At 45.1% G+C, this 26,054-nt stretch overlaps 1 protein-coding gene across 1 annotated transcript in view; it reads right to left on the reverse strand.

The window, feature by feature from the left end:
• PCNX2 (pecanex 2) overlaps positions 1 to 26,054 on the reverse strand; it is a 236,970-nt gene that overhangs the window by 84,754 nt on the left and 126,162 nt on the right. The window contains exons 18-21 of the mRNA XM_029593868.1: positions 16,512 to 16,604; positions 13,407 to 13,557; positions 7,039 to 7,180; positions 5,779 to 5,956 (exon numbers count right to left, since the gene is read on the reverse strand). Coding sequence (XP_029449728.1) covers positions 5,779 to 5,956; positions 7,039 to 7,180; positions 13,407 to 13,557; positions 16,512 to 16,604 — 564 coding nt within the window. The remainder of the gene's footprint in view (positions 1 to 5,778; positions 5,957 to 7,038; positions 7,181 to 13,406; positions 13,558 to 16,511; positions 16,605 to 26,054) is intronic.

Genomic DNA, 26,054 nt, shown 5'->3' on the forward strand with positions numbered 1-26,054 from the left:
GAAAGACATAGGTAGCCTGTGTGAGGTGTATGTGTGAGAGAGAAAGGGAGCCTGTGTGTGCAAGAGAGAGAGGGAGCCTGAATGAGGGTTGTGTGTGTGTGAGAGAGGGGGGGGGGGGAGTCTTATGCGGGGATATGTGTGTGTGCAGGAGAGAGTGAGGGAACCTGTATGAGGGGGGGTGTATGTGCACTAGAGAGAGGGAGTCTGTGTGTGTGTGTGAGAGAGGTACAGAGGGAGCCTGTGTGAGGGGCAGTACTGAGAGAGGGGTCAAACTCTGGGGGTGGAGATAGAGTGGAAGGGATTGAGCCTAGAGCTGGAGGGGAGAGATAGTGGCAGATGGAGGAGTTGGGGTCTGAGAGGGCAAAGTGAAAGGAAACTGGCCAGGGGAGTAGGGAGAAAGGGTGGAAGGGACACTCTCACAGTGAACATCTAGGGAAATCCTGTTCAAAATATTTAAAACTCTGCATCTTTAAGTTATATTTTTTTCTGAATTACATTTTAAATTAAATTACTTAAAGATTGTCATGTATATTGTGTTATTTTGACCCAATATAAAGTATGCAGAGTTTCAAGTTTTTGTGCATAGAATTTTAAATTTTTGTTTGCAGAATTTTACATTTTTTTGCGCAGAATTCCCCCAGGAGTAAATATAATTACAAAACCACCACCAGGAATGGGACACTTCCAGCAGGACACTCCTGAAGGGAGACACCTGGAGGGACAGGAAGAAATTCTTTTGTAGCTTGCCTGGTAGTACTGGGTCTTGCTATATTAAGTGGTGGGGTGGTTATTTGAGGGTTTGGAGATGGTGGTATTTTATTTACTTATTATTATTATGTGGGTTTGGGTAGGGGTGTATTTTTTTAAGGTTTATTATTATATCGTTTGTATAATCGGCATGATGCGATTCCCATCGCGAATGCTGGTATAGAAAAAACTCAAATAAATAAAATAAATAAATAATGCAGCTTGTTTCCACCCTCAAATGGGGGTGGAATGCGGGAGCAGTTCAGAGTAGAAAAAGTAATGTATTGATGTTTTTTAAATCTTTATGAAGGAAGTGTATTTTGCAGATATGTGACACAGTCTTTCACTCTCCTAGTGAGAGTGGCGCTGTGGTTCACTGCGTTATTCTGACAGCAATGCAGCTAGCTTACACATCCCGCGTTGCTGCCAAAGCGACACTTGACGCTGGTGAGAGCAGTACTGTTGCAATGCAATCCCGCCAGCCCTGGTGATTTGTAAGGGCGCTGGGTGGCGCGGGATAGTTTGGGTTTGTGGGGGAGGGGGAGAGTCGGGGAGGCCAATATGCTTTGAGAAGGCGCGGGGAGGGGCAGCTCCTCAGACCAATAAGCCTGCAACTTTATTACGTTCCTATGGAGGGCTGGTGGGGGGATGGGGTGCGATGCCCGACATTAGTTAGTTACCCGCTTTTAGTGGGGGCAGATGATTGGGCCACTTTCATCGGCTATATAATTTGAATATTGCCAGTTAAGGTAAAGTTACCCAGGCGCACGTTTCCGGGTGACTTTTAACTCTGCTCTGAGGCCTGTCCCTGCTTATAAAAAGTTATTTGGCTAGCTCCGAATATTGGAGCTATCTGCCTAAGTTAACTCCACCCCAGAACACCTGTGGAATGCCTACAATGTATCCAGAAAAAAAGGTTATCTGGTTAATGACCAACCCAGATAAAATAAAATATATCGGTTACAGGGGGCCACATATTTAAATATCGGGGTTTTCCGGCTAACTTAAAAGTTACCCGGAGATATCACTTTGAATATAGACCTCGTTGTGTCTGAAGGCAATACAATAAAGAGAACTACCCCTCCCTCTATTTCCCCATTATAGCTTGGGCACCAGGGGACAGAAAGGACATTTAGTTTGAAAATGATAACAAAAAGAAAACTACAGCAGAATATCAAACCGTGAAAATGAATTCATGGAACAACCGCACTACGAGAAAAGTACTTAAGCAGATGAATGCAGTGCTGCTGGAGGGAACCACTGCGGACTCTGCTCCCATGATTGCCTTTCTGATGTTATAGACCTTAGTCAGTGGAGATGCCATTCTAGACCCCGTACTGCAGGCTGGGTTTGTTTTTGTTGTTGTTGTCAGCTTGGTACCCACAGAGTTTAACTATCCAATTTCAGACTAACTGAGTCCCTGAGGTCTCTCTTCACAACCCAAATTAAATGCACGGAAGCGTGGAAGGAAAACCTTTTTACTTTTCAGAGAAAATGAGCCTAATGGTGACAGTGTAAAGGAGAGAATAAAGTGACAATGAGCTTGGAAAAGGGATAAGAAGCCCGAATCCCCTAGAGGATTATAGTGAAGGCCTGTCAAGTCTGAGCTGTCCGACTTGAAAATGTACTTCTAGTTTGTCAGGAGAGGCTGTGATTATGTGCAGCCCTGCAGCACAGCTCAGGAGATCCCTGTGTTTTGAAGACCCCCTCCTAGTGATGATGGAACCCACAGTAGATCTGGCAGGTCTTGAACAATTCAGGAACAGATCAGCTCTAGAGAGTGATCAGAGGAGCGAGCGCAAGAGAAGAACTGTGAATATAGGGAACTGTGTTACGTATATCTTTTATATATTTATCTAGATCCTTTTCTGTAGGTGGTATATCAAGTACAAATAAACATAAACATAGTCAGCATGGGCTGGTAAATTTCAGCAAACTGCTAAACTGTGCATACCGGCAACGTTCCTGCGGAGCAACTGATGTGTCATTGGATCCATTTGAACCTAAGATTTGGTATTTATTTATTTATTTAGGCGTTTTATATACCGTCGTTCCAAAAGAAGTTCACAACGGTTTACAATGGCCACATACATATTCATGGTCAACGATCACATACTGTGTGTCAGCATTCACCTTCTAGTTCGACACCGCAGCGTATACATATTCTAGTTCATAATCATAAATATTCTAGGATATTACACTAGCTACTATATAATCTAGTTGATATTCATGCAGTCTCTTGATCGACCTAATATTAAATCCCATGTTACTCACACACTACTAACAGTAGTGTGTGAGTAACATGGGATTTACTCTCAGTAAAGACGTGTCATCAACCAGAAGGTCAGTTTTCAAAGGGTTTAAGCTCCTAACTTTTAGAGTTAGGGACCAAAACTGGCCTTTTTGAAATCTTATTTGACCTGCATGCTTAAATGTGGGCTTCTAGTTCCATTAAGTACCTAAATTTAGGATCCTAACATGCTGGTGGGTATAGGTTTGATGTAGCAAAGTTATGCGCTTAGCACTGATTTTCAGAACTGGGCACCTAATTTAGAAGCCTAAATCTAAGCAAATGAACAGCAATCCTAAATTTCAGAGCCCAAGTTTTAGGTCCCTAAATTAGAAAGATTGCCCTAAGTTTGGCTGAAATTAGGAACCTAATTTAGAGGAAACTGTTACAGCTTAAAGTGGAAGCCAGCACAGCTTCTTTTAAAGATACTGCTCTAAAACTGTTATCGGAGATAAAGGAGTAATTAAGAAGCTATCACAGCTCTGCCTCCAGGAATTGCTCTAAAACCATTGTATCTAGATCACGGCTCAGCACAGGAATTAAGTACTATACAACTCATGGTTTCCTGTGAAATGCAGCCTGTTTATCAAATGATGATGTACCTGAAATCAGATCAGTTTGGAGCCATGCCAAATGTGCTGTCTGCACATAGAAGTCGAGAAGGGAGCCACAGAGAAGAATTGCTCCTTCACCTTGAGTATTTCCCCGCCTGATATCCATGACACTGTCTGCTAGACCTAGAGAGCAATTTCCAAAGCTTTCCACACATAAAACAGTGGCTTACGTGCAGCGAGCAGAGACAATCCAGGGGCAGAGTCTGGGTGGGGTTAGCACTTATGCACTTTGCGGTATGCACATAACTTTGCTGGAAAAAAACTGATTGAAATTCGATGGGTAAAAAGGACTCGCTGATTTTGTAATTCTGTAAAGACCTCTGCAACCAATCAGGACATCCCCTTAGAATATCAGTTTTATATGGACACTGCAGACCAAGATCAGTCACCAAAGGATGATATTCTGTGCTGATAGGTTTCTCAGATTCTGATTCAAGAAACTTTATTTGCATGACAATTTTCTACATAGATCACTAAAGTAAAACGCAGGAAGGCCGATTTTCAGTCTCTCCACAGAGGGCCTGGCAAGTCGATTTTTTAAAGAGAAATTTCCCCTTTTAAAATCCCACCCCCAGTGGGGACAGCGCCTGTATGTCTACCTCTAGCGTGTGCAGGTGCAAACTTGCCTCCTGGAAGTACACCTTGGAGTTACAAATAAACTCCCCACGCATATTTTGATGGTTCAGCCCTACCCCCTTTTCCCCCCACCAGAAGAGGCGGGTCAATTTTTTAAAGGGGCCTTTTCCGCAGCAGAGCATCTGTTTACCTGTGGAGAATCCCTTCGAAAAGTGCCCTCAGAGGGGACAAGTCTCAAAGCCATTTACACAGATATAAAAAGCGCTTTGCCCACATTAATCTGCTGTCTGAAACTTTCTCTCCCTCAGCGCAGCCAGTAGGCTTGCAGCCGCACAGAGGTGTTCTGGGGAACGTATTTAGGCTGGGGGACGAAAATAATGCACGCAGACCACATTATCCACTCCCTCCTGCTCTGCTTTCATAGCCCCCACCTGAGTGATGGAGCCCCATGGCCTCTTTCTGAGTGCTTTTTCTCCTGCCTTCCACTCCCTGTGGCCCCTTCGCGAGGTGCTCATTTTTCTATCACCATCTCCGAGTGCTGGCTCGCCATAAAACTCAGTGGAGCTCTGGTACCAGGCCAGTAAAACAGCCAGAGCACATGTACCAGTGCCCAGAAGCCCTCCTCAGGGTTGCTACCGCCCCCCCCAGTGGTGTGGAGCAGCAGCTAACTGGGATGCCGGCGGCAGCACTATTCCTCCCCTCTTCCTCCTGCGATTTCAGGCTCCTGGTGGTGGTGGTGATCAGCGGCACTCTTCCCTGCCTCCTCTCTCTGCCAGGTCAGGATGTCCCGGCAGGCCATCAGCCTGGTTCTTCCCCACCCCCTCACTGTCCAGATTTGGGCTCGCCTCAGCACGGACAGCATGGGATCAGCCAGCGGCCGCCTTAGAGCAGAGTTTTTCAAAAGTGAGATCGGCCTGCTCTTCTTCTCAGCTGCTGCAGTTCAGCTGCCTCTCTCTTGGAGGGACCCCCACTCCTGGTCTCGCAGACTCCAGGTCGGGAACCACTGGTCTAAGCCACTGACACAGCTAAACTGGCTGCCCGAGAACTGCCCTCCCTCACAGTTTAAGAACAGGTGGAATATCAGGTGCCTATAAATAAAAGTGAGCGGGAGGTTCCACGACGTGCTTGTTTTTTTTAAAAGCATATTCAGAGGAGGCCTTCCTGGGCATGCGTTTAGATTGGAGGAGGAAAACCGATGCATGCAGCTTGCACCTTCAACTCTGTGTGCATTATTTTCCCTGAAAAACTGGACCCACACATAAAGCAGGCAGGGCACGTGTCCAATGGCTACGTGATACCTGTGGCCAGTTTCAGAGGGGAACGTATGCCATCTACTCTGCCTTTGGAACTGGTGCCAGGTCTGTGCGTAAAAAGCACCCCTCCCCAAGACTTTGTCCCAATGCAGAAAGTTTGAAAATTGCCTCCTGAATGAAAAGAATTATAAAGTGTTAGCAGTAAAGGTAATTTTTAAAAAACGCTGCTGCCACATAAAACAATAAATCCTCTGAATAAATTCTGAAGCAGAATAAAGGGAGCCAGCGTTGAACTTGCCTTGTCAAACGCAATGGACATAATGAAGAAATCCATCAAGAAGCCCTCCGAGAAAGTGCTGTAGTCAAAGTGAAAGAAGGCCACGGTGAAGCTCAGGGTGACAAACTGATAGGTGGGATTACAGAAGGAGGAGCGTAGCAACTTTAACCCAGCAACCGTTATCAGGAGAATATCACAGCTGAAAAAAAAAACCAAAAAAACACACACATTCGTGTTACCAGGCCAGGAAAGAAAGGGTCTCTGTTCTTAACAAACACCAAGGAAGATCAAGGCGACTCCTGGCGAATACGAGGAGGAGCGCACATATTATGAAATACCTACTTAGCAATAAACCCAAGAATAACGAGGGAACAAGGAAGCAGTCACTGATCGGTCCATGGCCCAAATACCTCTGTGAAATTTCCACAACCAAAGCAGGAAATGGTTTCAAGTTGTAGCTATTTCATTGCTAGGCGGCAGTTGTAACAGGCAAAGATAACTATTTTCTATTTCTGTACTGCCCTCTTCCTCCTCCTCCAAAGAAAAAAGGACCCAGAGCAGCTTACATTATCATAATGAAACTGTGAATTGCCCCGCTCCCATGCTGCTTAAGAGAAACGGCATGGGCCTGGCGTCGTGACTCAGTGGCAATGCCGTGAGCTGCCATGCGGGTCCTGGGTCTGATTCCCAAGCTCAGCTTCTGCTTCTCACTCTGCCGGGGCTTCAGTGCTGCGAAGGCAATGTTCACAGGCAGCCCTAAGGAGGACGGAAATCCCAGTCATCGCACAATGACTACACCTTCTGGCCAGGATAAGCGCGTGAATGCACCAAGCGCCAGAGAGAGCCACGGTCCATGGCCTCTCACTAATGACCGTTGCTGCAATGGATGGGCTGGGCAGGAGAGGGCTAAACTTGGGGTGCAAATTCCAGGGAGTTGAAAATTAAGACTTATGGCCCAGGTAGAAGCTGGCTCTAATTGAACTGGAAACTCAAGGGAACTGCAGGAAACCGCTTAGGGTTGCCGACTGGCTCCAGATTTTTTCAGAACAAGTTGATCCAGTCCTGCTGCTACCTCACTTGTAGCCCTTCTTTTCTAAGGGAATGCACTAGAGAAGTCAGAACTACAAGGTCCCTGCATGCAGTGGAGTAAAAGCAGGTCTGAATCAACCTGTCCAGAAAATCTGCGGCCGGTTGGTAACCCTAAAACTGCCGGGCCAATAAAAACAAAAAGAAAGGAATAGTATGTAAAGTCGCATTAATAAAATGATTTAAGCAACTTACTGGGTACCAAATCTTTTATATTTGCTGATGGAAAAAGCATTGATTGTGAGTGCATTCAAAATTATTGCTGGATATAGGACGTATTTCTCAAAACACTGCAGCCACACATAGAGTTTTTCAAACCACATTAAGTGGGCAGCATCTGAAAGAAATTAATATAAATAAATTACTACTACATAAATAAATTACTTTACGATAACATGAAATGAAGCTATCATTTACCATTCAGGGGAGCAATTTTCAAACTGCCCCGCCCTGCTGCGGGCTTTGCACCAATTTTTAAAGGAAAAGCACACGTGTGCTTTGATTTTTGAGAACTGTCCCAGGGGAAAAGTACTCCCCAGAGTACTGCAGATACTTTTCATGACCAAAACTGCGCCCATGGTTTTCTCCCCGGACCCCTCCCAGAGAACGCCCCCACTACAATGTGGGTAAAAGCGCACAGTTGGTGGAGCTATGCACCTACTTTTACCTGTAAACAGTGTGGGCAGTTTTCTGGCGATCCTTTTACGTGGGTAAACTTTTTCTTGCCCGCAGAATCCCTCTGAAACTTGCTCTCTTAATGAACATGCATCAGCCTCAGTTTATATTAAATAAAAGAGTGGATCCAGAGTCACATCTGACAACAGTCCATCATCTGGCTCTTCTAGGTCACGGGAACAGACAAGGGCAGCGGAATGGCTTTTTGGTTGGGGGGGGTCAAAGCAACCAACCTCCATCCCTGCCCCTCTGCATCTCTCACTCTGCCCTTCCCCACCTCTCTTTCTATTCATTTTTCTCTCCCGACATTCCCCATCTCTCGCTTATCTATGGGTATGCATTGAACATTTTTAAAAAATTGCAGATGTAGCCAGCCTTGGTGCCTGCCTCCCACCCTTAAAAAAAAAAAACACAGCTGCCGCCCAAAAACAAAGCCCTTCGGGTCAGTGCTATTCCCTGCAGGTACAACATTCTATAGGGTTTTAAAACACCTCACAGGATACTGTGATATGTGATGAGATAGGGCTTTATAGTAGACTTTATATGGTTATGTGTAAGTTATGGGATACTGCCTTTTGAGACATCTAACTAGATAAATGAGCCCTGACCGACGTGCCGCAAATGCGCAGTAGAGAGCAGCTCTACCACGCATGAGCGGCACAGAGAGCTCAGGCTGACGCATTCTGTTTCTCCCTTCTGTGGCCCGAAATGACACCGCCAGCGTGCTCATCCCTATCATTCGACCCCCTTCTTAACTCTCTCCCCCTAACATTTTATTGTAAATAATATACTTGTATATAATTATTTTTATTGCGTTTATCTATTTGTACAACATTACTTTTGTTTCTCCCCCCTCCCCCCCCTACCCAGTTCTCTTATCAGTTTCATTGTAAAGCCCCGTTGGCCATTTGTTGTTACATAGAAACCGATGTCATGTTTTCTTAACGAATGTCGGTATCAAAAAACTTTAAATAAATAAATAAATATAGTAAACAGAAAGGCCGGAAAAAGAAAACACTGTGAAGACTGGGAGCCGTGCAAGGAAGTAAGTGCCTGCGCTGCTTTAGTCTCCCCCGTGCGCGTGCCCCCGGGTGGTGGAATCACTCCTGCGTGCGCCACACATTCAAACCGCCGCGTTCTGTATAACAGAATACAAGGGAGTTGAGGAGGGCTAACGAAGAGGGAAGGAGATGTGGATTAGGTCAGAGGGGAAAGAAAGGGAAGATGAGAGTAGATGGAAGGACAAGCAAAGAAGATACGAGTAAGTAAGTGGGAAGGGTAAGAAGTGCTGAAGAGAAGGAGGGTTGAGGGAGAGGGAAGGGGTTGTGGATGAGATGAGAGGGGATGGAAGGAAAAGGGAAGAGGATATGAGTGAGTAAGTGGGAAGGGTAAGAAGTTCTGGAGAAGAGAGCGGCTCTGACCGATGGAATCTCGCCCGTTTGAACGGGCCTAACGGCTTGTCTTTAAATATAATTGAAATGCTTCTATAACTATATATAAAGTTTAGCATTGGAAAGTGCTTGAAGTCATTGAGTTGAAATATTAAAAGTATGACGGCTGTAGCAGGTTATTTAGAAATCTATTGTCAGGTGCAGTATTTATCACTAAGAGTATAAACACATGGCTCAGATCTGTATGCTTAGTGCCCACCCATGCTAACCTTGGGCCCTGCCAAAAATTCAGTTCTGGTTATGCCACCGGAGCCAGATGGGGCCTTTGTTTTTGGGTGACAGCGGGTTTCTGTCAGGGGGAGGCCACTGGGCAGGCTGTGACTACAAATGTGTGGGTTTGTTTTTTTAAGAGAACAACTTATCAAATCGCATGCAAACATGTAAAGTTCGCCAATATTTTTCAGAGGAAAACGTTCTAAGAGGGGGAATCCTATAACATTGCGGGTAACGCAATGCCTAGAGTATAAGTTGCACCAATGTTCGAAACAAACTTATGCGTCTGAATGGACTGGTTGGACCATTTGGTCTGCTTCTGCCATCATTACTATGCTACTATGTTTTCATAGGAAGGATTGCTGCTGTGTGGGTCCTGGCTGTTAGTGCTGTCATGGTGTAGTAGGTTTGCTACAAAGCTTCCGAGTGTGTTTTTGTGGTGCATCACAATATGCCAAGTAGTGGAGGGAGTTTGCTTTGCTGTTGATAAGATCTAGAACCTAATTAGTTTAATATAATTTTTAAAAGTTCTCTAATTCACTAGGAAAGAATAATGCGTGCTCATTTAAGAGAGACTGGATGTTGGGCCTTTTCCATTGCAAAGCCCATGTTATGGAATTTCTTGCCCAACTCTTTCCTGTCCGTTGATGAGCAAAAGCTATTTCGCAGATGGTTAAAAGTCTTTGCTATTCCAGGAATCCTTTGGCGGTTTTTAACAAAGGATCTTCGTGCACTTTAGCTTTTTAGGTATGGATCTACTCTTTTTAAAATGTATATATTTTGTGGAATGCAATTTTTGCATGGTATAATTCTGTACTGTAATTCGCTTAGCATGACTGGTTCACTATAAGCAGGCTATGAATGTTTTTAAATAAATAAATAGATAGATAATGTTTATTTCATTTTTGTAAACTACAGAAAACAAAACAAACATTAGACGAAACTAAATTTGTGGGGGAACCCCACCCAAAGCAACATTTTTTTTTTGCCTGCACACCCCTCTTAAAATCAAAATGTTTTTGTCAAATTCAAAAGTTACTTATTCAAAATAGTTGCTGGTAAATTTGAGAAGTCATGTGACGTTTAAAGTGATCTTATTAAACTGGATAGGCATCCGTTTCCCAAAATTTCCTAACAGTTTCCAAAAAAGCCAGTGAATTCCCCCTAACTCCACTCCCGTCCAGGCGTTCACTCTTTTTTCAGTGCCTACTGCCTAAAATGGTAGCGACTAGCAATCATTTGGGCAGGAGTTAGGGATCACATCCATACAGACATTAAGAGTCAAACTTTTGGGAACAAGGTAACACTTGTATTTTCTTATAGGTTATAAATGATAAAAGTTATGTTTTAAATAAAACCATTTAACTGAGACACTCTCAGTTTGTGGTGTCGTTTATAGGGTGAGTGTGAATTTTTTTCACTTGGCCATAGGTGCCAAATTGCCTGGCTATGTCTCAGCTATGACTGTCATATGTTTCCTTGTTGTTTTCTATGATTTTTGGCTCAGGTATCTGTCAGACTTGGGACGTCCTTCCCTGCACGAATCTGATGCTTCATATTTACAGCACAACTCGAATTCTACGATCATCACAGATTGTGTTTCCAACAGTGGCCAATCTAGCCTACAAGTACTTGGCAAGTACCCAAACATTAAATAGACTCCACGCTACTAATGCCAGTAATAGCAGTGGCTGACCCTAAGTCAACTTGATTAATAGCAGTTTATGGACTTCTCCTCCAGGAACCTATCCAAACCTTTTTTAAAACCAGCTACACTAACTGCCCTAATCACATGCTCAGGCAATTAATTCAAGAGCTTAATTGTATGTTGAGTGAAAAAGTATTTTCTCTGATGTGTTTTAAATGTGTTATTTGCTAACGTCATGGAGTGCCACCTAGTCCTTCTAGTATATGAAAGAGTAAATAACCGATTCATATTTAAATGTTCTAGACCTCTCATGATTTTAAAGACCTCTATCATATCCCCCCTCAGCCGTCTCTTCTCCAGGCTTAACAGCCCTAACCTCTTTAGCTTTTCCTCAGAGGGGAGCTGTTCCATCCCCTTTATCATTTTGGTCACCCTTCTCTGTACATTCTCCATCGCAACTATTATCTTTTTTTTTTTTTTTTGAGATGTGGCAACCAGAACTGTACACAGTACTCAAGGTGTGATCTCACCATGCAGCGATACAGAGACATTATGACATTCTCCGTTTTATTCACCATTCCCTTCCTAATAATTCCTAACACTCTGCTTTTTTGACTGCCACAGCACATGAAGCCAATGATTTCAATGTATTATCCACTATGATGCCTAGATTTTTTTCCTGGTGGTGATTCCTAATATGGAGCCTAACATCGTGTAACTGCAGCATGGGTTATTTTTCCCTATATGCATCACCTTGCACTTGTCCACATTAAATCGTCGGTTCAGTGTGCTGCGGCAGTCAGAAAAGCAAACAGAATGTTGGGAATTATTAGAAAGGGAATGGTGAATAAAACGGAAAATGTCATAATGCCTCTGTATCGCTGCATGGTGAGACCACACCTTGAATATTGTGTACAATTCTGGTCACCGCATCTCAAAAAATATATAATTGCGATGGAGAAGGTACAGAGAAGGGCTACCAAAATGATAAGGGGAATGGAACAGCTCCCCTATGAGGAAAGACTAAAGAGGTTAGGACTTTTCAGCTTGGAGAAGAGACAGCTGAGGGGGGGGAAATGATAGAGATGTTTAAAATCATGAGAGGTCTAGAACGGGTAGATGTGAATCGGCTATTTACTCTTTTGGATAGTAGAAAGGCTAGGGGGCACTCCATGAAGTTAGCATGGGGCACATTTAAAACTAATCGGAGAAAGTTCTTTTTTACTCAATGCACAGTTAAACTCTGGAATTTGTTGCCAAAGGATGTGGTTAGTGCAGTTAGTATAGCTGTGTTTAAAAAAGGATTGGATAAGTTCTTGGAGGAGAAGTCCATTACCTGCTATTAAGTTTACTTAGAGAATAGCCACTGCCATTAGCAATGGTAACATGGAATAGACTTAGGTTTTGGGTACTTGCCAGGTTCTTATGGCCTGGATTGGCCACTGTTGGAAACAGGATGCTGGGCTTGATGGATCCTTGGTCTGACCCAGTATGGCATTTTCTTATGTTCTTATGCCATTTCAATATCTAATTTCAGTCTTGCAAGATCCTCCCTCAATTTATCATAATCTGCAAGTGATTTAACAACTCTGAATAATTTTGAGTCATCTGCAAATCTGATCTCCTCATTCGTCGAATCTCTTTCCAAATCATTTATATATATATTGTAAAGCACAAATCCAAGTACAGATCCCTGAGGCACTCCACTGTTTACCTTTTTCCACTGAGAAAACTGACTATTTAATTCAGAGTTAGATGGATAACTTGAAGTTAGTCATTTAACTCCAAGTCAGCCATTTAAGAGGTAAATATTCAAAAGCCATTTAGTTGGATAATGGAAAAGTTACCATCTAAATGGCTTAGTCACATACTTAAAAGGCTTATCTGCCTAAAATTTAGCCGGCTAAGTCTGGATGTTCCTGGGGTGGGATGTAGGTGTTCCGGGGAGGAGCAGACTTAGTCGGTTAACGTAACAAGCTAACTCTAGACGCGCCATAGGGCAGGTCTAAAGCTAACTGCATACCACATATCCGGCTAATTTTAAGTTATCCAGATATATTCAGCAGTGCGGCCGAATATGTGATTCCATGTAACTTACAGGGTCATTCATCAAATTGTGATGGGCCGTTATCACGTGCATTAGAACAATAATACTCTAACGCATGCAATAACTACCACAACTCATTAGGAGATTCAAATTAGGGAAAAGGGAGGAGTTTGGGCAGGGTTCAGGTGGGGTTAAGGAAATTTAGGAGCCTGTAGCACTGCGGGCGATAATGTAATGCACATTATAGCTTGCATTAGCGCTGGAAATAGCTACACTACACTATCGCCCCCATAGCACCAATGAAAGGTGTAGGAGTTTCCCTTTAAACATTGATTTGCAGACCCATGGATACAGAGCATACTTTAAAAACTGATATCAGGAAGGGCAATTTGCAAAACCTCTTACATGGGTAAACAGGTATTTAACTGTTTAAAAAAGGCCCCACGTCCCTCACTGTGAGTAAAACTAAATGTGCTGAACCGGCTTTAAATCTTTTTGGGATATATTTGCACTTTAATTAGTTACTAACCTGTGATTTCCCGCTGTTGGTACTCTTTGTTCTGAAGTATTGGGTGTGAAATCCACTGCCAGGGATGGTGCTTTCGAAGCTGAGGGATTAGGTAATGCGCTACGAAGCCAACCATCCATGCTAAAGCAAACAGCACAATACTCAGGAATGGCTGCACCAAGAAAACAAAAGAAATATTTTAAAAACTAAACATCTGTGAACTGATTGCTACCTTGGGGGGAAACCTGGGAGGTTTTCTAACCTTCTCCCATTATCCAACTTGCCATTTTTGACAAAAAATTACCGTAATAGAATATATGGTTTATCACCAACTTTTGGAATTTTGGATTCAGGCAAACGTTGTCCATGAATCACAATCAGGGTCTAGTAGAGACAATAATACAGAAATTCTTCTATTGGTCTCCACTGTAAGAGTGCAAGTGGAGACAGAGGCAGGGATGCTTTCTAGGGATGTGCATTCCTTTAGAACAAATTAGGAAATTTCAATGAAATTGCCTAGTTCATCCTGGTTCGGGAGACCCAAATCCTGAAACGGATTTTTCCTAAAATTCGGGGAAAAATTAATTTTTCAGGTTAGCGCGGGGGGGGGGGGCACATTTATTAAAAACAAACAAACATAACAAACCCAACTCAACCCTTCAAATTTACTTAATTACAACCCCCCCGCCCCACATCCCGATCCTCCCCCAAGACTTACTGAAAACCCTGGGGTTCCAGCGGGGGTCCCGGGAGCAAACGTCTGCTCTCAGGCCGTCGGGCCTGCCAGGAATCAAAATGGCGCCAGTGGCCCTTTTCCCTTACCATGTGACAGGGGCTACTGGTGCCATTGGTTGGCCCGTGTCACATGGTAGGAGCAATGGACGGCCGGCGCCATCTTTGAAAATGGTGCGGGCCATCCATTGCTCCTTCCATGTGACAGGAGCCGACCAATGGCACCAGTAGCCCCTGTCACATGGTAAGGGCAAAGCGCCACTAGCACCATTTTGATTAGTGGCAGCTGACGGCCCGAGAGGGAGCGATCGCTCCCGGGATCCCGCTGGACCACCAGGGCTTTCAGTAAGTCTTGGGGGGGATCGGGATGGTGGGGGGGTAGTAATTAAGTAAATTTGAAGGGTTGAGGTGGGGGGTTTTTTCGATTCATTTTGCCGAAAAAAAAAAAAAAAAGAACCATAGGAAAACAAATTTTCCCATGAAACACCCGACCCGAAAGTATAAAATGAAGCACATCTCTAAGCTCTCCTGGTACAACTGGACATGTCCACCAAATTCGACACTCTCAATCATGGCTTACTTTTGAAATGCTTACTGGGTTTAGGCATGGATGGAAACATCCATGGCAGGGTTTACATCATTCTCGAAGAATGTAGCCTAGGCCATCTGTTGGGAACGGCAGTGCCTCACTGTTTGTTGCATGACCTGTTTGATTGGCCTGGTTTAACGTCAATTTAATGCCTTTAGCTACAGTAATCGAAAATTATAGAATTAAGTGCCATAGCTTTGCAGATGATATACAGCTTTTCATCTATGTGGAGAAAGATCAATTTGCATTTATCACCAATTTTGAACTTATGTTTGAAGGTCATTTCAGAAGAGTTTCATCATCACAGACAAACTGAATCTTGAGAAATCTACAGTTGTGTGCCTCTTGTGGAGAAACACCCCAAGATCAGGGCCAGTGCAAGGGTATAAAGCATCCTAGGTGAACCTTAGAACCTTGTGCCACACCACCCAATCCACAGCTATCCCCCACCCCTGCCTCCCAGGCCTAGTCCTTCTTTTCTTACCTGCCAGTTTATCGACTTTGCCGGCAGCCTCACTTCTGCCCTCTTTTTTTCAGCTTACAGGGAGGGGCTTACACTTGTGATTTTGCTGCCTATATGGGTTGGTGCTCTAGGCACCTCATGGAAGCACCGACCCTGGCTGTGCTCCCAACCATGAATTGTGTTGGAGCCAAAAGCTATGGTGACTAGCCTAAGGGTGAAGTTAGAAGTCAGTCTATAAATGAATTCTCATATATCCACTGTGGTACACTCAACTTTTTGCTGTCTCTGTTTAATACGTCGATTTCAGCCTACTTTAGATCAGGAATATTTAGCTACTATCATTCATTACTTGGTGACAAATAACCTGGACTAGTGTAATTCTTTGTTCAGGGCCTGCCCAAAAACAGTATAAAAGGACTACACTTGCTTCAGAATATGGCCGCCAGAGTTTTGACTGGTTGGAAAATGTATGATCACACCACTTCTGTTTTATGCAGCTTTCACTGGTTGCCCGTTGAAGCTAGAAGCTAGATCCAAATTTAAGATGTTATGTCTGATTTTCAAATGTGTGTGCAGGAGTACATTGAACTATCTGGTATGAGCCTGTAAAGGCCGTAAGATCTTCACAGTAAAGATTCTTGGATATACCACCCTTAAGTGAGATACGTTTCACGCTGTCAAGAAGTTCGGCATTCAGTTAATTTGGCGCAGTCATTTGGAACTCTGTCCCCAAGCAATTCTGGGATGAATTAAGTTACCTGCATGTCACTCAGTTGTTTGTGAAAATGATTTAAATTGTTCAGGAAATATTGTAATCTTTTGTGGGGGAATATCTGTTAAATCATGAGTTTAAATTAGACCCTATTTTTATCGTAACATTGTATGGTAAATATATACCTCTTTATAGTTATGTCTGACTATTTATTTCTGGATATTTTTTATTGGAACCCATTTTGTTGCCCTCAGCAAAAGGCAGGAAATCAAATTTGAATAAAATGTGAACGTAAATTCTTTTGGCAAGTCTTTAAATATGTACAATTTTTAATGCTCTTAAAAGGCAGAAACATTCGACAGCTGCAATCCTTTGACATGTTAAAATAAGATAATTCATGATTCTAAAATAGAATAATTGCTAGTTCTAATCTGCATTCAGTTTCCTGTGAATTTGTACAAAAAGTAGTGTCGTTAACCTTTATTTCTTTGTATAAAAGACATAGAAATCATATACTCACTGATATTGTTCTGTCTTCCCTTCCTTTCTCCCCCAATCTTGTAATCTTTTCTATTCAGGCTGTAAGCCTCTAAATATCTTAACAATGCAAAAGGAAGCATGCAATAGTACCCTCAGTGACAGGAAAACCGTGCTGGCGCTGACTGCGAATGACAGAATGGCAAACACTGTGCACACAATGAGATCCGACTTCAGGATTTCCTTCTGTAGGTAGAAGATTCACACAAGAAATGTAAAGCAGTCAGAATAGGCACTGCTTCGAAGATGCATTCAGTTAAACCACATTGTAGTGCTCATCTTAAGTGCACTAGAGCAGTGATTTCCAAATCTACCCTGGTTATCATCAACAGCCTGTCAGGTTTTCAGGATATCCACAATGAATATGCATGAGATAAATTTGCATATACTACATTCACTACAGTTTTCTTTTAATGGTGGCAATCTGTGATTAACAAAAAAACATAAAAACAATGAATGATTAAAGATATAAAGATTATAGCCACTGCTCCTGGTTTCCAAAGACACTATAACCACAGCAAGTGTTGTGATCCTGCCCGCAAGAGCGTGGGCAGGCTCTTACCTTGTTACAGCCACAGTCAGTCGGGCTGCTTCTTTCTCCTTGAATCAGCTGGGGCCGTTCCCACAGCTGTTGCCATGCGGTCTGCTCCTCGGCTGCTGTCTCTGCCTTTCCCCGACGTGCTGCTGCGATCCCGGGACCTTCAGCGAGCAGGCCGTCTCTCCCAGTGCCTGTTTCAGTCCGGGTCCTTGCCTGGCTGGGAAGCCGTCCCTGCCAGTGCCTGCAGCCTGCTTCAGCTCTCTGCTCTGCCTGCTGTCTTCACGGCATGGAGCCGTTCCTGCAGTCAGCCCTTCCCCCGCTTCCTCTGCAGCCAGCCTTACCTCTCTCTGCTTCCTCCTGCTTCTGTCCTTGCAGCTGGGAGCTGCTCCAGTGATCTGCCTTCACCCAGCTCCAGTCCAGGGCTGCTCCACGGCTTCCTTGGGCCCTCCACGTGGCTGAGGACGCCACCAGCTTCCAGCTCTTCTCTCCAGCTTCCTAGGGCGCGGGCGCGCGCCTCTCTGCTCCTCTTAAAGGGCCAGCCAGGTGTGGCCCCCTGCTGACCCCTCCCTGGGTGTTGTCCACCTCAGCTCTACAAAGGGATTCAACGTTCAGTCTGTCTTTGCCTTCGCAAGGAGTTGGTCACTCCTGAGATCCTTCGCTCCAGGAAGTCGTCCGTGTTCCAGCACTTCTGCAAGGTCCTGTGTTTCGTGTTACCTGTCGGAGCTCCTCGTCCAGTCCTGATGTCTGCCTGCCGTTCCAGTCCCAAGGTCTGTCTCTTGATCCAGTCCTGATGTTTCTGCTGTTCCTGATGGCCATGTTCCAGCCCTGAGGTGTGTCTCCTGTTCCAGTATCTGTGTTCCAGTCCTGATGTTCCTGCTGTTCCAGATATCCTTGTTCCTGATCCTGATGCTTTAACCTGCCTTGTGCTGCCAGGAGAGCAGCATATCCTTGCCTTGTGCTGCCAGGAGAGCAGCGTATCCTTGCCTTGTGCTGCCAGGAGTGCAGCGAACCTGCTTCCTCTTTCCTGTGCTCTCCCGCTCTCTGCGTGGTCCACGACCAGCCTTCCAGGACTGTGTAGGGCGCGCATGGGACAGGGTGGTCCGCAACTCAGTCCCGCGGGTGGCCTGAGTAGGGCGCCCTGAGGGTCAGTGCCCATGTCTACCTTCAGCCCTTGTTCCTGATTCCACCTCTGTGCATCCAGTCCTGAGTCCACGCCTGTGCCTGTCCACGTCTATGCATCCTACACCTCATTCCTGAGTCCACGTCTTTCCTGAGTCCACGTCTTTGCCTGAGTCCACGTCTTTGCCTGAGTCCACGTCTATGGATCCTGCACCTCGTTCCTGAGTCCACGTCTATGCCTGAGTCTACGTCGTTCCTGAGTCTCGTCTGAATCCATGTTCCAGTCTTCGCTGCCCTGGCCTCCATCCGGCCTGCCGCTTTGTGCCGTACCCTGCGGCAGGTCCGAAAGGGCTAGGAACGGTCGGAGGACTGTTCACAAGACCAACATTGCGTTGTTGGGTCTTCCGAAGCGTGCAGGTCCGGAGGAGGGCCTGTCTTCCATGTCACTCCAGCCCTGCTCCCGTCCAGCCCATGCTCGGGCATGCCACGCCTCCCACGGCACTTCTTCAGAGTCCTCTGGGGTCGAGCCGTGGCCCAAGGACACACATCACCCAGGAGTGGGATCGCTCTCCTAGCGCTCCACAACAGCAAGGGCAGCAAATCTAATCTTAGCTGAAGAGCTGGCTGGTTCCTGCAGAATCCCAGTAATGAACTGCCTTTGCTGACACAGAACTCCTTCCCACCCCAGGACCCTTCCTTTCTCCATTCCCCCACCTCTGCAGCCATGCACTCTCTCTCTTCCCTGCCACTAACTCCCATCACAATTACTTCACTTCCACTGCCATACAGGGAGGATGTAGAATCTGGTATTTGGCAAGGTGGCAGCGTGCAGTCAGTGCAGGGATTGAGCTGGTCAGTGTCTGCTCACAGACATAGAGAAACTTGGAGAGGATAGGGCCTGTGAACAGACATCGGCTGGCTCAGGGCCCATATTCACTGCACTTTGTTGCTGTTACCAACTGCCAAGACAGTATCTGGCCCTGTGGTAACTTGGGTGTTAGTAGTGGCTTGGGAAACAGCCAGGAGGAATAAGGAGGCAGACTCTTGTCTGTTTCCTTTATGTGCAATTTATTTACAGTGAAAAGCAAAAGCAAAGAATGCAGCTCACCCTAAGTTCAGGTAGTACACAGACATCAAATATAGCAGGTCTCTGCGAGGGCTGGGTTCCTCCCTGGGACCTGTCTAACCCTTCTAGGCCCCGAGTTCTTATACTCTGGAGAGGGGCTCCTCCCTCCACCCAGGATTCCTTGTGGGTCTGGATCTTAAGGAGGACTGGGAGAGACAGCTGTGCCTGGTCCCTTAAGGTAGTCTGAGGGAGTTTCCCTTAGAATCCCTCACAGGCTCCAGAACTCTCACTGTACTTTGAGAGAAAGGAGCTCTGTGGCAGCAAATGGATGAGGAGAAAGAAGTTTTAGGGTGGTAGGGAAAGAAAGGAGATCCGGAGGAATTGGGGTCGGGGAGGGAGGACATACTTGGTGGCTTTGGGTGATATAGTCAGGGGGCCAATCCTAGAGAGGGCCAAACAGGGGTGATCTGTGGACCACTATGGTGGCCCTGGGCCCCGTGTACCACCATCGTAGCCCTGATTTCAATGTCACGTCATTACGCTACGCTCCCTTTTCACGTGGCCCAGGGCCACCACTGCGGCTGCTCCCTTCTTTGGTATCCCACAAGCAGAGAAGAACACCTGTTTGTTATGAGCCACTGGAGGCAAGGTGGAGGTGATAGGAGTTCTTCTTTGTGATCCAGTGATCAGGGCTGGTAGGGCTGATGGGTCCAGCTCTTCAAACCTGCTTCTGCTGCTACTAGTTCCTCTCCCTCCCCTCCCTCTCCCTGACCAGCACAGCACAGGGGGGAGAGCAGCTAGAGGCATCAGAGCACCAGCCCTACTTTCCTGTTGACCAGGCTGCAGAGGGAGAAAGGAGATGAGGAAGTGGGAGAGGCCCCAGAGAGTCTGGAAGAGTAGCCTTCAAGCTGGGGATGAAGTCGTTAGGTATATGCAGAGCAATAGTACTTGGGACTTGGGGATGTGGTATAGGATGGGAAGGGTCACGCTAAAACTAATGTAATAATGTTTAATTATTGTTCAGATTCTACTTTCAAATTAATGAAGTCTTGAAAACATGCTCTAGAAAAACGTTTTTTAATTTAAAATTTTAATATTTAATTTTTAAAAAATTTTTTGTTTTTTTATTGATTATTGATTATTATTTATTTCTTGAGAGGAAAGGTCCTCAGCACTGGCAGAAAATGTATTCAACTAAATTCTGTTGTGTTCCGCGGCCGCGGCCGTCTGCGGGCGCACCCTCCTACCTGACCGTGACGGCGACCCACCGCGGCAAACACCGGGTGAGGAGCCCTGGTCCGGTGCCGCCGTTCCCGCGCGTCGGCGCGGGCCCCCGGGGTGTCCACACGGCTGGGAGCCGTTCCTGCTCCCCCTGCGCGGCAGCTACAGCTTCTCCCCTGCAGCCGGAATCCAAGATGGCCGCCGCCATCTTATGTGCGAGGCCATGCCTCCTCACTAGATTTAAAGGGACCTAAGCCTTTTAATTACCCACAGCTGCTTCCAATGATCCAGAGCAGAGAAAGTATAAAAGGAGGCTTCCTTTGCTTATTCCTTGACTTGGCAACTTTTGGGTTAGTCAGGTCTGCTTGTTCGGTGAGTCTTATAGTGTCTTGAATCCTTGTTCCTGTCTTGTCTTGGTGTTCCTGGTTCCTGACTTCTGATCGGCTAGCGGTGATTCCTGGTATTTGACTTCGGACTGGCAAGCGGTGATTTTCTGGTGTGTGACTTCGGACTGGCAAGTGGTGATCCCTCGGTGTGTGACCTCGGACTGGTAAGCAACGTCCCTCTGGCACTTGACCTTGGACTTCTTCTTGACCAAGGGCCCACCTAAGTCCCAGCAGCCCGGGTCCCTATGGGCTCCTCCCGGGGGGACCGCGGGCTTCCAGGGGTCAAGCTCCAGTCAGCCCTTGCACCGGATGCTCGACTTCTTGACCTCTCAAAGGTCCACCTAAGTCCCAGCGGTCCGGGTCCCTATGGGCTCCTCCCGGGGGGACCACGAACTTCCAGTGGTGAAGACACTTCCTTTCCTCAACGTCACAACTCTTCATCTGCCTCCACAGTCGCCTCTGTCTCCAGTGCCGAGGGTCAGCTGGTCACGTCTTCTGTTCCTGCCTCTCCACCCGATGGGAGAACCTACGGATCTTCCTCCTAAGGTATACCATCCTCCCATCGGCCCAAGGGTTCACAAGCCTGAGCATAACAAATTCAAAACCAGTAAGTGCAATCAAGGGTCAAAAACTTCTCAATATTTTTATTAATGCTCTTTAAAATTCCTTATCCTCTCATCCAATTTGTAAAGTATCTTTCTTCTTTGTGTATTAAATATCCACAAACAAAAAGCAAACTATTTTTCTTCATGCATTTAACAAAATAGTTTCTTGAACATTGACAACATTTCACTAACACTGAATCAGGGCTCTCCATTACTTTTATTTTCTTTTTCTCTTTTAAACATCACCATCTGTTCTTAACAAATTGTGATATGGAGTGGGCAGAATCTTCCCTATCCTAGCTACCCCAGAAAATTGACTTCCCCACAATCCCTTCCTGGTCTTGTAAGAAACTCCAAAAATCTCCAAAAATCCTAGGAACACAACACTGGAGGCAACCCAACCAGACAGGTAGTGCACTGGAAGGGATTAAGTCTCCCATCTATCCCAGATCCCAAGCTGTGAGGCCTGATCCTTGGAGTAGGCAAAACCACAAATGATAAAAAAAAAAAAAAAATTCCTACTCCCTCACTGCCACACTGATCTATGACTCAGCCTGCTTTTATACAGGCAGTGGGGCTGGCCACTCCAGCAGCCTCACTGGACATGCTGTTGCGGAAATGGTACACCCCCCTCCCTCTTCTTCCTAAATCCTAACTCATAGTCCAAGGTCTGGAACTAGAACCATCTAGCAGTGATCCCAAGGGGTTGCCACACCTCCTAGAGGCATCATTCGTTGGTTGTTGGTGGCTGCGACACAAGCAGGAGGGCTATGATGCCCCTCATTGCCCATGAATATCCTGCCCATCCAGAAGAGTAAGCACCTGATTTCTAAGGGGTGGGTGGAGAGTTAGGGCTCCTGGGGGATGCCTCCCCTGGGAGAGTGGAGTTCCTCCTGTCCAGGGGATTTGCTCTTCTGCATGGGAAGGGATTTCTCGCAGGGGGAATTAATTTCCTCCTATACACTGGGGAGATTCCTTGTAAGGGGAGGATGGTTACTATTCCCTGGGGAAGAGGGTTAGAGGCAGGACTTTTTTTCACTAGAGTTTGGGGAGAGAGGGAATCCCCTGAGCTAACCAGCTCAAAGTGAAAGAGACAGCTTGGGGGATTTTGGAAGGTAGCTAGAATGCATGGCACAGTTGCTTTGTTTTCTGTACACATTATTACCATGGCCAGGCTAATGCCTTTTTGCATATCTCATAAAAGGGCATTTTACCATGCAAGTTAAATTTTTATCCACTAAAGCAATTTATGAAAAACAATCAGAAAATGTTTCAGCTCAAAATTGATTGGGGCATACTCAAATCTCCACTGTAGGTGTAATTTGGGATAGTGAGAGTTCTGTTGTAGACTGCTTTAGTCTGAGAATGCATTTGATGTGGGATGCTGATACAGGGGAACAATTTTCAACATAATTCCTGTTGAGTTTGATTTTTCAGCTGTTTTAGACTTAAATAGGCATGCTGATTTCAAAACTGCAGTTTTCTTCTCTCATGTCAAGTTTTTTCTCTACAGCCTATCTTAGGCCTGGATTTATCCAAAATGCACTAAATATCATATATGTTAGGAAAAGAGGTGTGTTTTATGGTAATAGCACACTTTGCGATAAACAGCCTATCTTAGCATAAGCATTACCACAAACTGCAATAACTTTTTTGCACTTTGTGATAAGTTCCAGAATTGTTGTAATTCCTACCTACAACCACTGGTGGAGGGAGAGATGTTTTTGCAAATAGCGTTTTCAGCTGCTAGGGGAGACAGAGCATAGCCTACCACCACTGGGGAGAGGGAGAGGGAGAGGGAGAGGGAGAGGGGGAGGGGGAGGGAGAGAGAGAAAGAGAGAGAGACTAGCTATAAGGCCCTCATACTAGGTAGGTATTTATACTCTATAGGAGGCCCACCTAGTTACTCGAGGTGAGGTTTAGGTATTAGTGTAGGGGTTAGGGTCCACTTTGACATTCAGAGTGCGACGTACGAACAGAACAGTGCACTCGTGAAGATTTGATGACCTTCAGAGTGAGAAAATTCACCCAACGATGAGATTTGTGCAATGTTCTCTCAACCTAGCTTGATGTTACCCATATAGCACTTTGATAAATGACCCCCTTAATGCGACCACTCTAGGCTGGTTTGAGCCTGGATCGATGGAAGCACTAGTGCTCTCCTATTGGCTGAGAGCAAACCTCCCTCGAGTGGGGAGGGGTGGGGGACGACCTTGGAGACTAGCAACAAGTTCAAACTTGTCTAGGCTATTCAGTTACACATGAGACAGTGTGGTGAGAGGTTGTGTGCCGCTCTATATAGTGAATCGAATTCCAAAGTGTAGTCCAAGTTCTTGTCTGTATACAAGGAGTTAGCAGAATTTATTTTTTTTATTTACATACATACTTATTTCCTTTCCTTCAGATCATGTCTGCCTCTGCTATTTCTCGTCGTAAGTGCCTAAACAACCCTGATTCGTTTTGTTATATCTGTGGCAGTTTCACCATTCCCAGTCAAAGGACAAACATCAGCGCATTTGTCAGGCAAGCCTATTTTGCATATTTTAAAGTAAAACATGGTGATCAAGATAAGTCTTGGGCCCCTCACAAGGTGTGCAAGCCATGTGTCGAGAGTTTACGGATGTGGATGAAGGGAACACGTGATAAATTGCCATTTGGTATACCTATGGTTTGGCGAGAGCCCAGAGATCATTTACGTGACTGTTACTTTTGTATAGTGAAAACGTCAGGATATAACAAGAAAAATAAATATAAAATAGAGTATCTTAGTCTACCATCAGCTATACGCCCAGTGCCTCATTCAGCTGAAATCCCAGTGCCAGTTTTCATTGAACTACCCTCTTTTGAAAAACAGGAGTATGGTGAAGAACTAAGTGACAGCAACGATGAAGATTTTGAAATTGAAGATGACTCAGTTCGTAAGGGATTTGATCAACATGAGTTGAATGATTTGGCACGAGATTTGGGACTATCCAAAATGGCTTCAGGACTCCTAGCATCAAGACTGCATGAGAAAAACTTGCTTGAAAAAGGAGCACAGGTATCCTACTTTCGATCAAGAGAAAGTGCATTTCTGCAGTGCTTTCGAAGTGATGGTGGCTTTGTCTATTGTCATAACATACATGGTTTAATGGAGGAATTGGGAATTCCAATCTATAATGCAACTGAATGGCGACTGTTCATCAATAGCTCAAAGTGGAGCTTGAAGTGTGTCCTCCTCCACAATGGCAACTTATTTGGTGCAGTCCCAATTGGCCATTCAGTTTGTTTCCGTGAAGACTATGAAGACATAAAGAGAGTCATTGATCTGTTGCAATATCACAAGCACAATTGGATCATCTGTGTTGACCTTAAAATGGTCTGCTTCCTTCCAAGTATCCCTGTTTTCTGTCTGTGTGGGACAGCAGAGCTCGTGAGAAGCACTGGGTGCAGTTGAATTGGCCTCCAAGATCTGACCTCAAACCTGGTGATCCAAACATTCTACATGAGCCACTTGTTGACAGAAAGAACATTATATTCCCACCTCTGCACATAAAACTGGGCCTCATGAAGCAATTTGTTAAAGCTTTGCCAACTGAAGGAGACTGTTTCAAGTATCTCATTTTGGCATTTCCTAGCCTGTCATTTGAAAAGATAAAGGCCGGTGTGTTTGACGGTCCACAGATTCGGCAGCTCATTAAAGATGAACATTTCATCGGGACAATGTCAGAACTCCAAAAGAATGCTTGGTTGTCATTCAAAAACTTTGTCAAGGACTTTCTTGGAAATACACGAGCACAGAATTACACCAAAATTGTCCAGAAACTCTTGGAGAGCTTCAAAATGCTTCATTGCAACATGAGCATCAAGGTGCATTTTCTGCATAGCCATCTTGCTGACTTTCCGAAAAACCTTGGTGCAATCAGTGATGAGCAAGGTGAACGATTCCACCAAGATTTGAAGGTCATGGAATTTATATTTGTATTTATTTGAATTTGTATTTGTATTTATTGTAAGAATTTATATTTATTATTTATCTATTTACATTGATCTGTTACCTCTTGGTTCTGTTCTCTCCTTTACCTCTAGTTCAAGTTCCTACAAAGTTAGCCTTGTTATTTATACCCACTTGTTTGATGTAATTTTCCAATATTGGTTCTGTGTAAACCGAAGTGGTATGTACTAGTACATGAACTCCGGTATATAAAAGCCTTTAAATAAATAAATAAATAAATGGAGGCATGGTATCAGAGTAGATGGGATGTACATATGATGGCTGACTATTGTTGGAGCATCAGGCAAGATTGTCCACAGACTGAACACTGCCGGAAAAGCTATAAGCGTAAATTTTTACTTTAATATGTATGTTTGGCAGCAGAACTTTACTACTTGTACACTATTTGATTTACAGTAACAATATATAGGGCCTCATTTTCCATCTGGATCGCATGTGATACCAAAATGGGGGCAGAGTTGGCCCCGGAAGAGGAGGAGTCGGGGTGTCACCGGGGCCGACTCCGTGAAGACGTCGCGGACGACGAAAAAGTAAAGGAAAATTAGTTTCTTACCTGATAATTTTCGTTCCTGTAGTACCATGGATCAGTCCAGACACCTGGGTTGTGACTCCGCGCCAGCAGATGGAGACAGAGCAAAACTTGACGGGCTCCCTACATATAGTAAGGTGCCACCCACAGCCCCTCAGTCGAACGTACTGTCAAAGCA

The sequence above is a fragment of the Rhinatrema bivittatum genome, chromosome 3 (genome assembly GCF_901001135.1).
Source record: "Rhinatrema bivittatum chromosome 3, aRhiBiv1.1, whole genome shotgun sequence".
Classification (NCBI taxonomy): Eukaryota; Metazoa; Chordata; class Amphibia; order Gymnophiona; family Rhinatrematidae; genus Rhinatrema; species Rhinatrema bivittatum.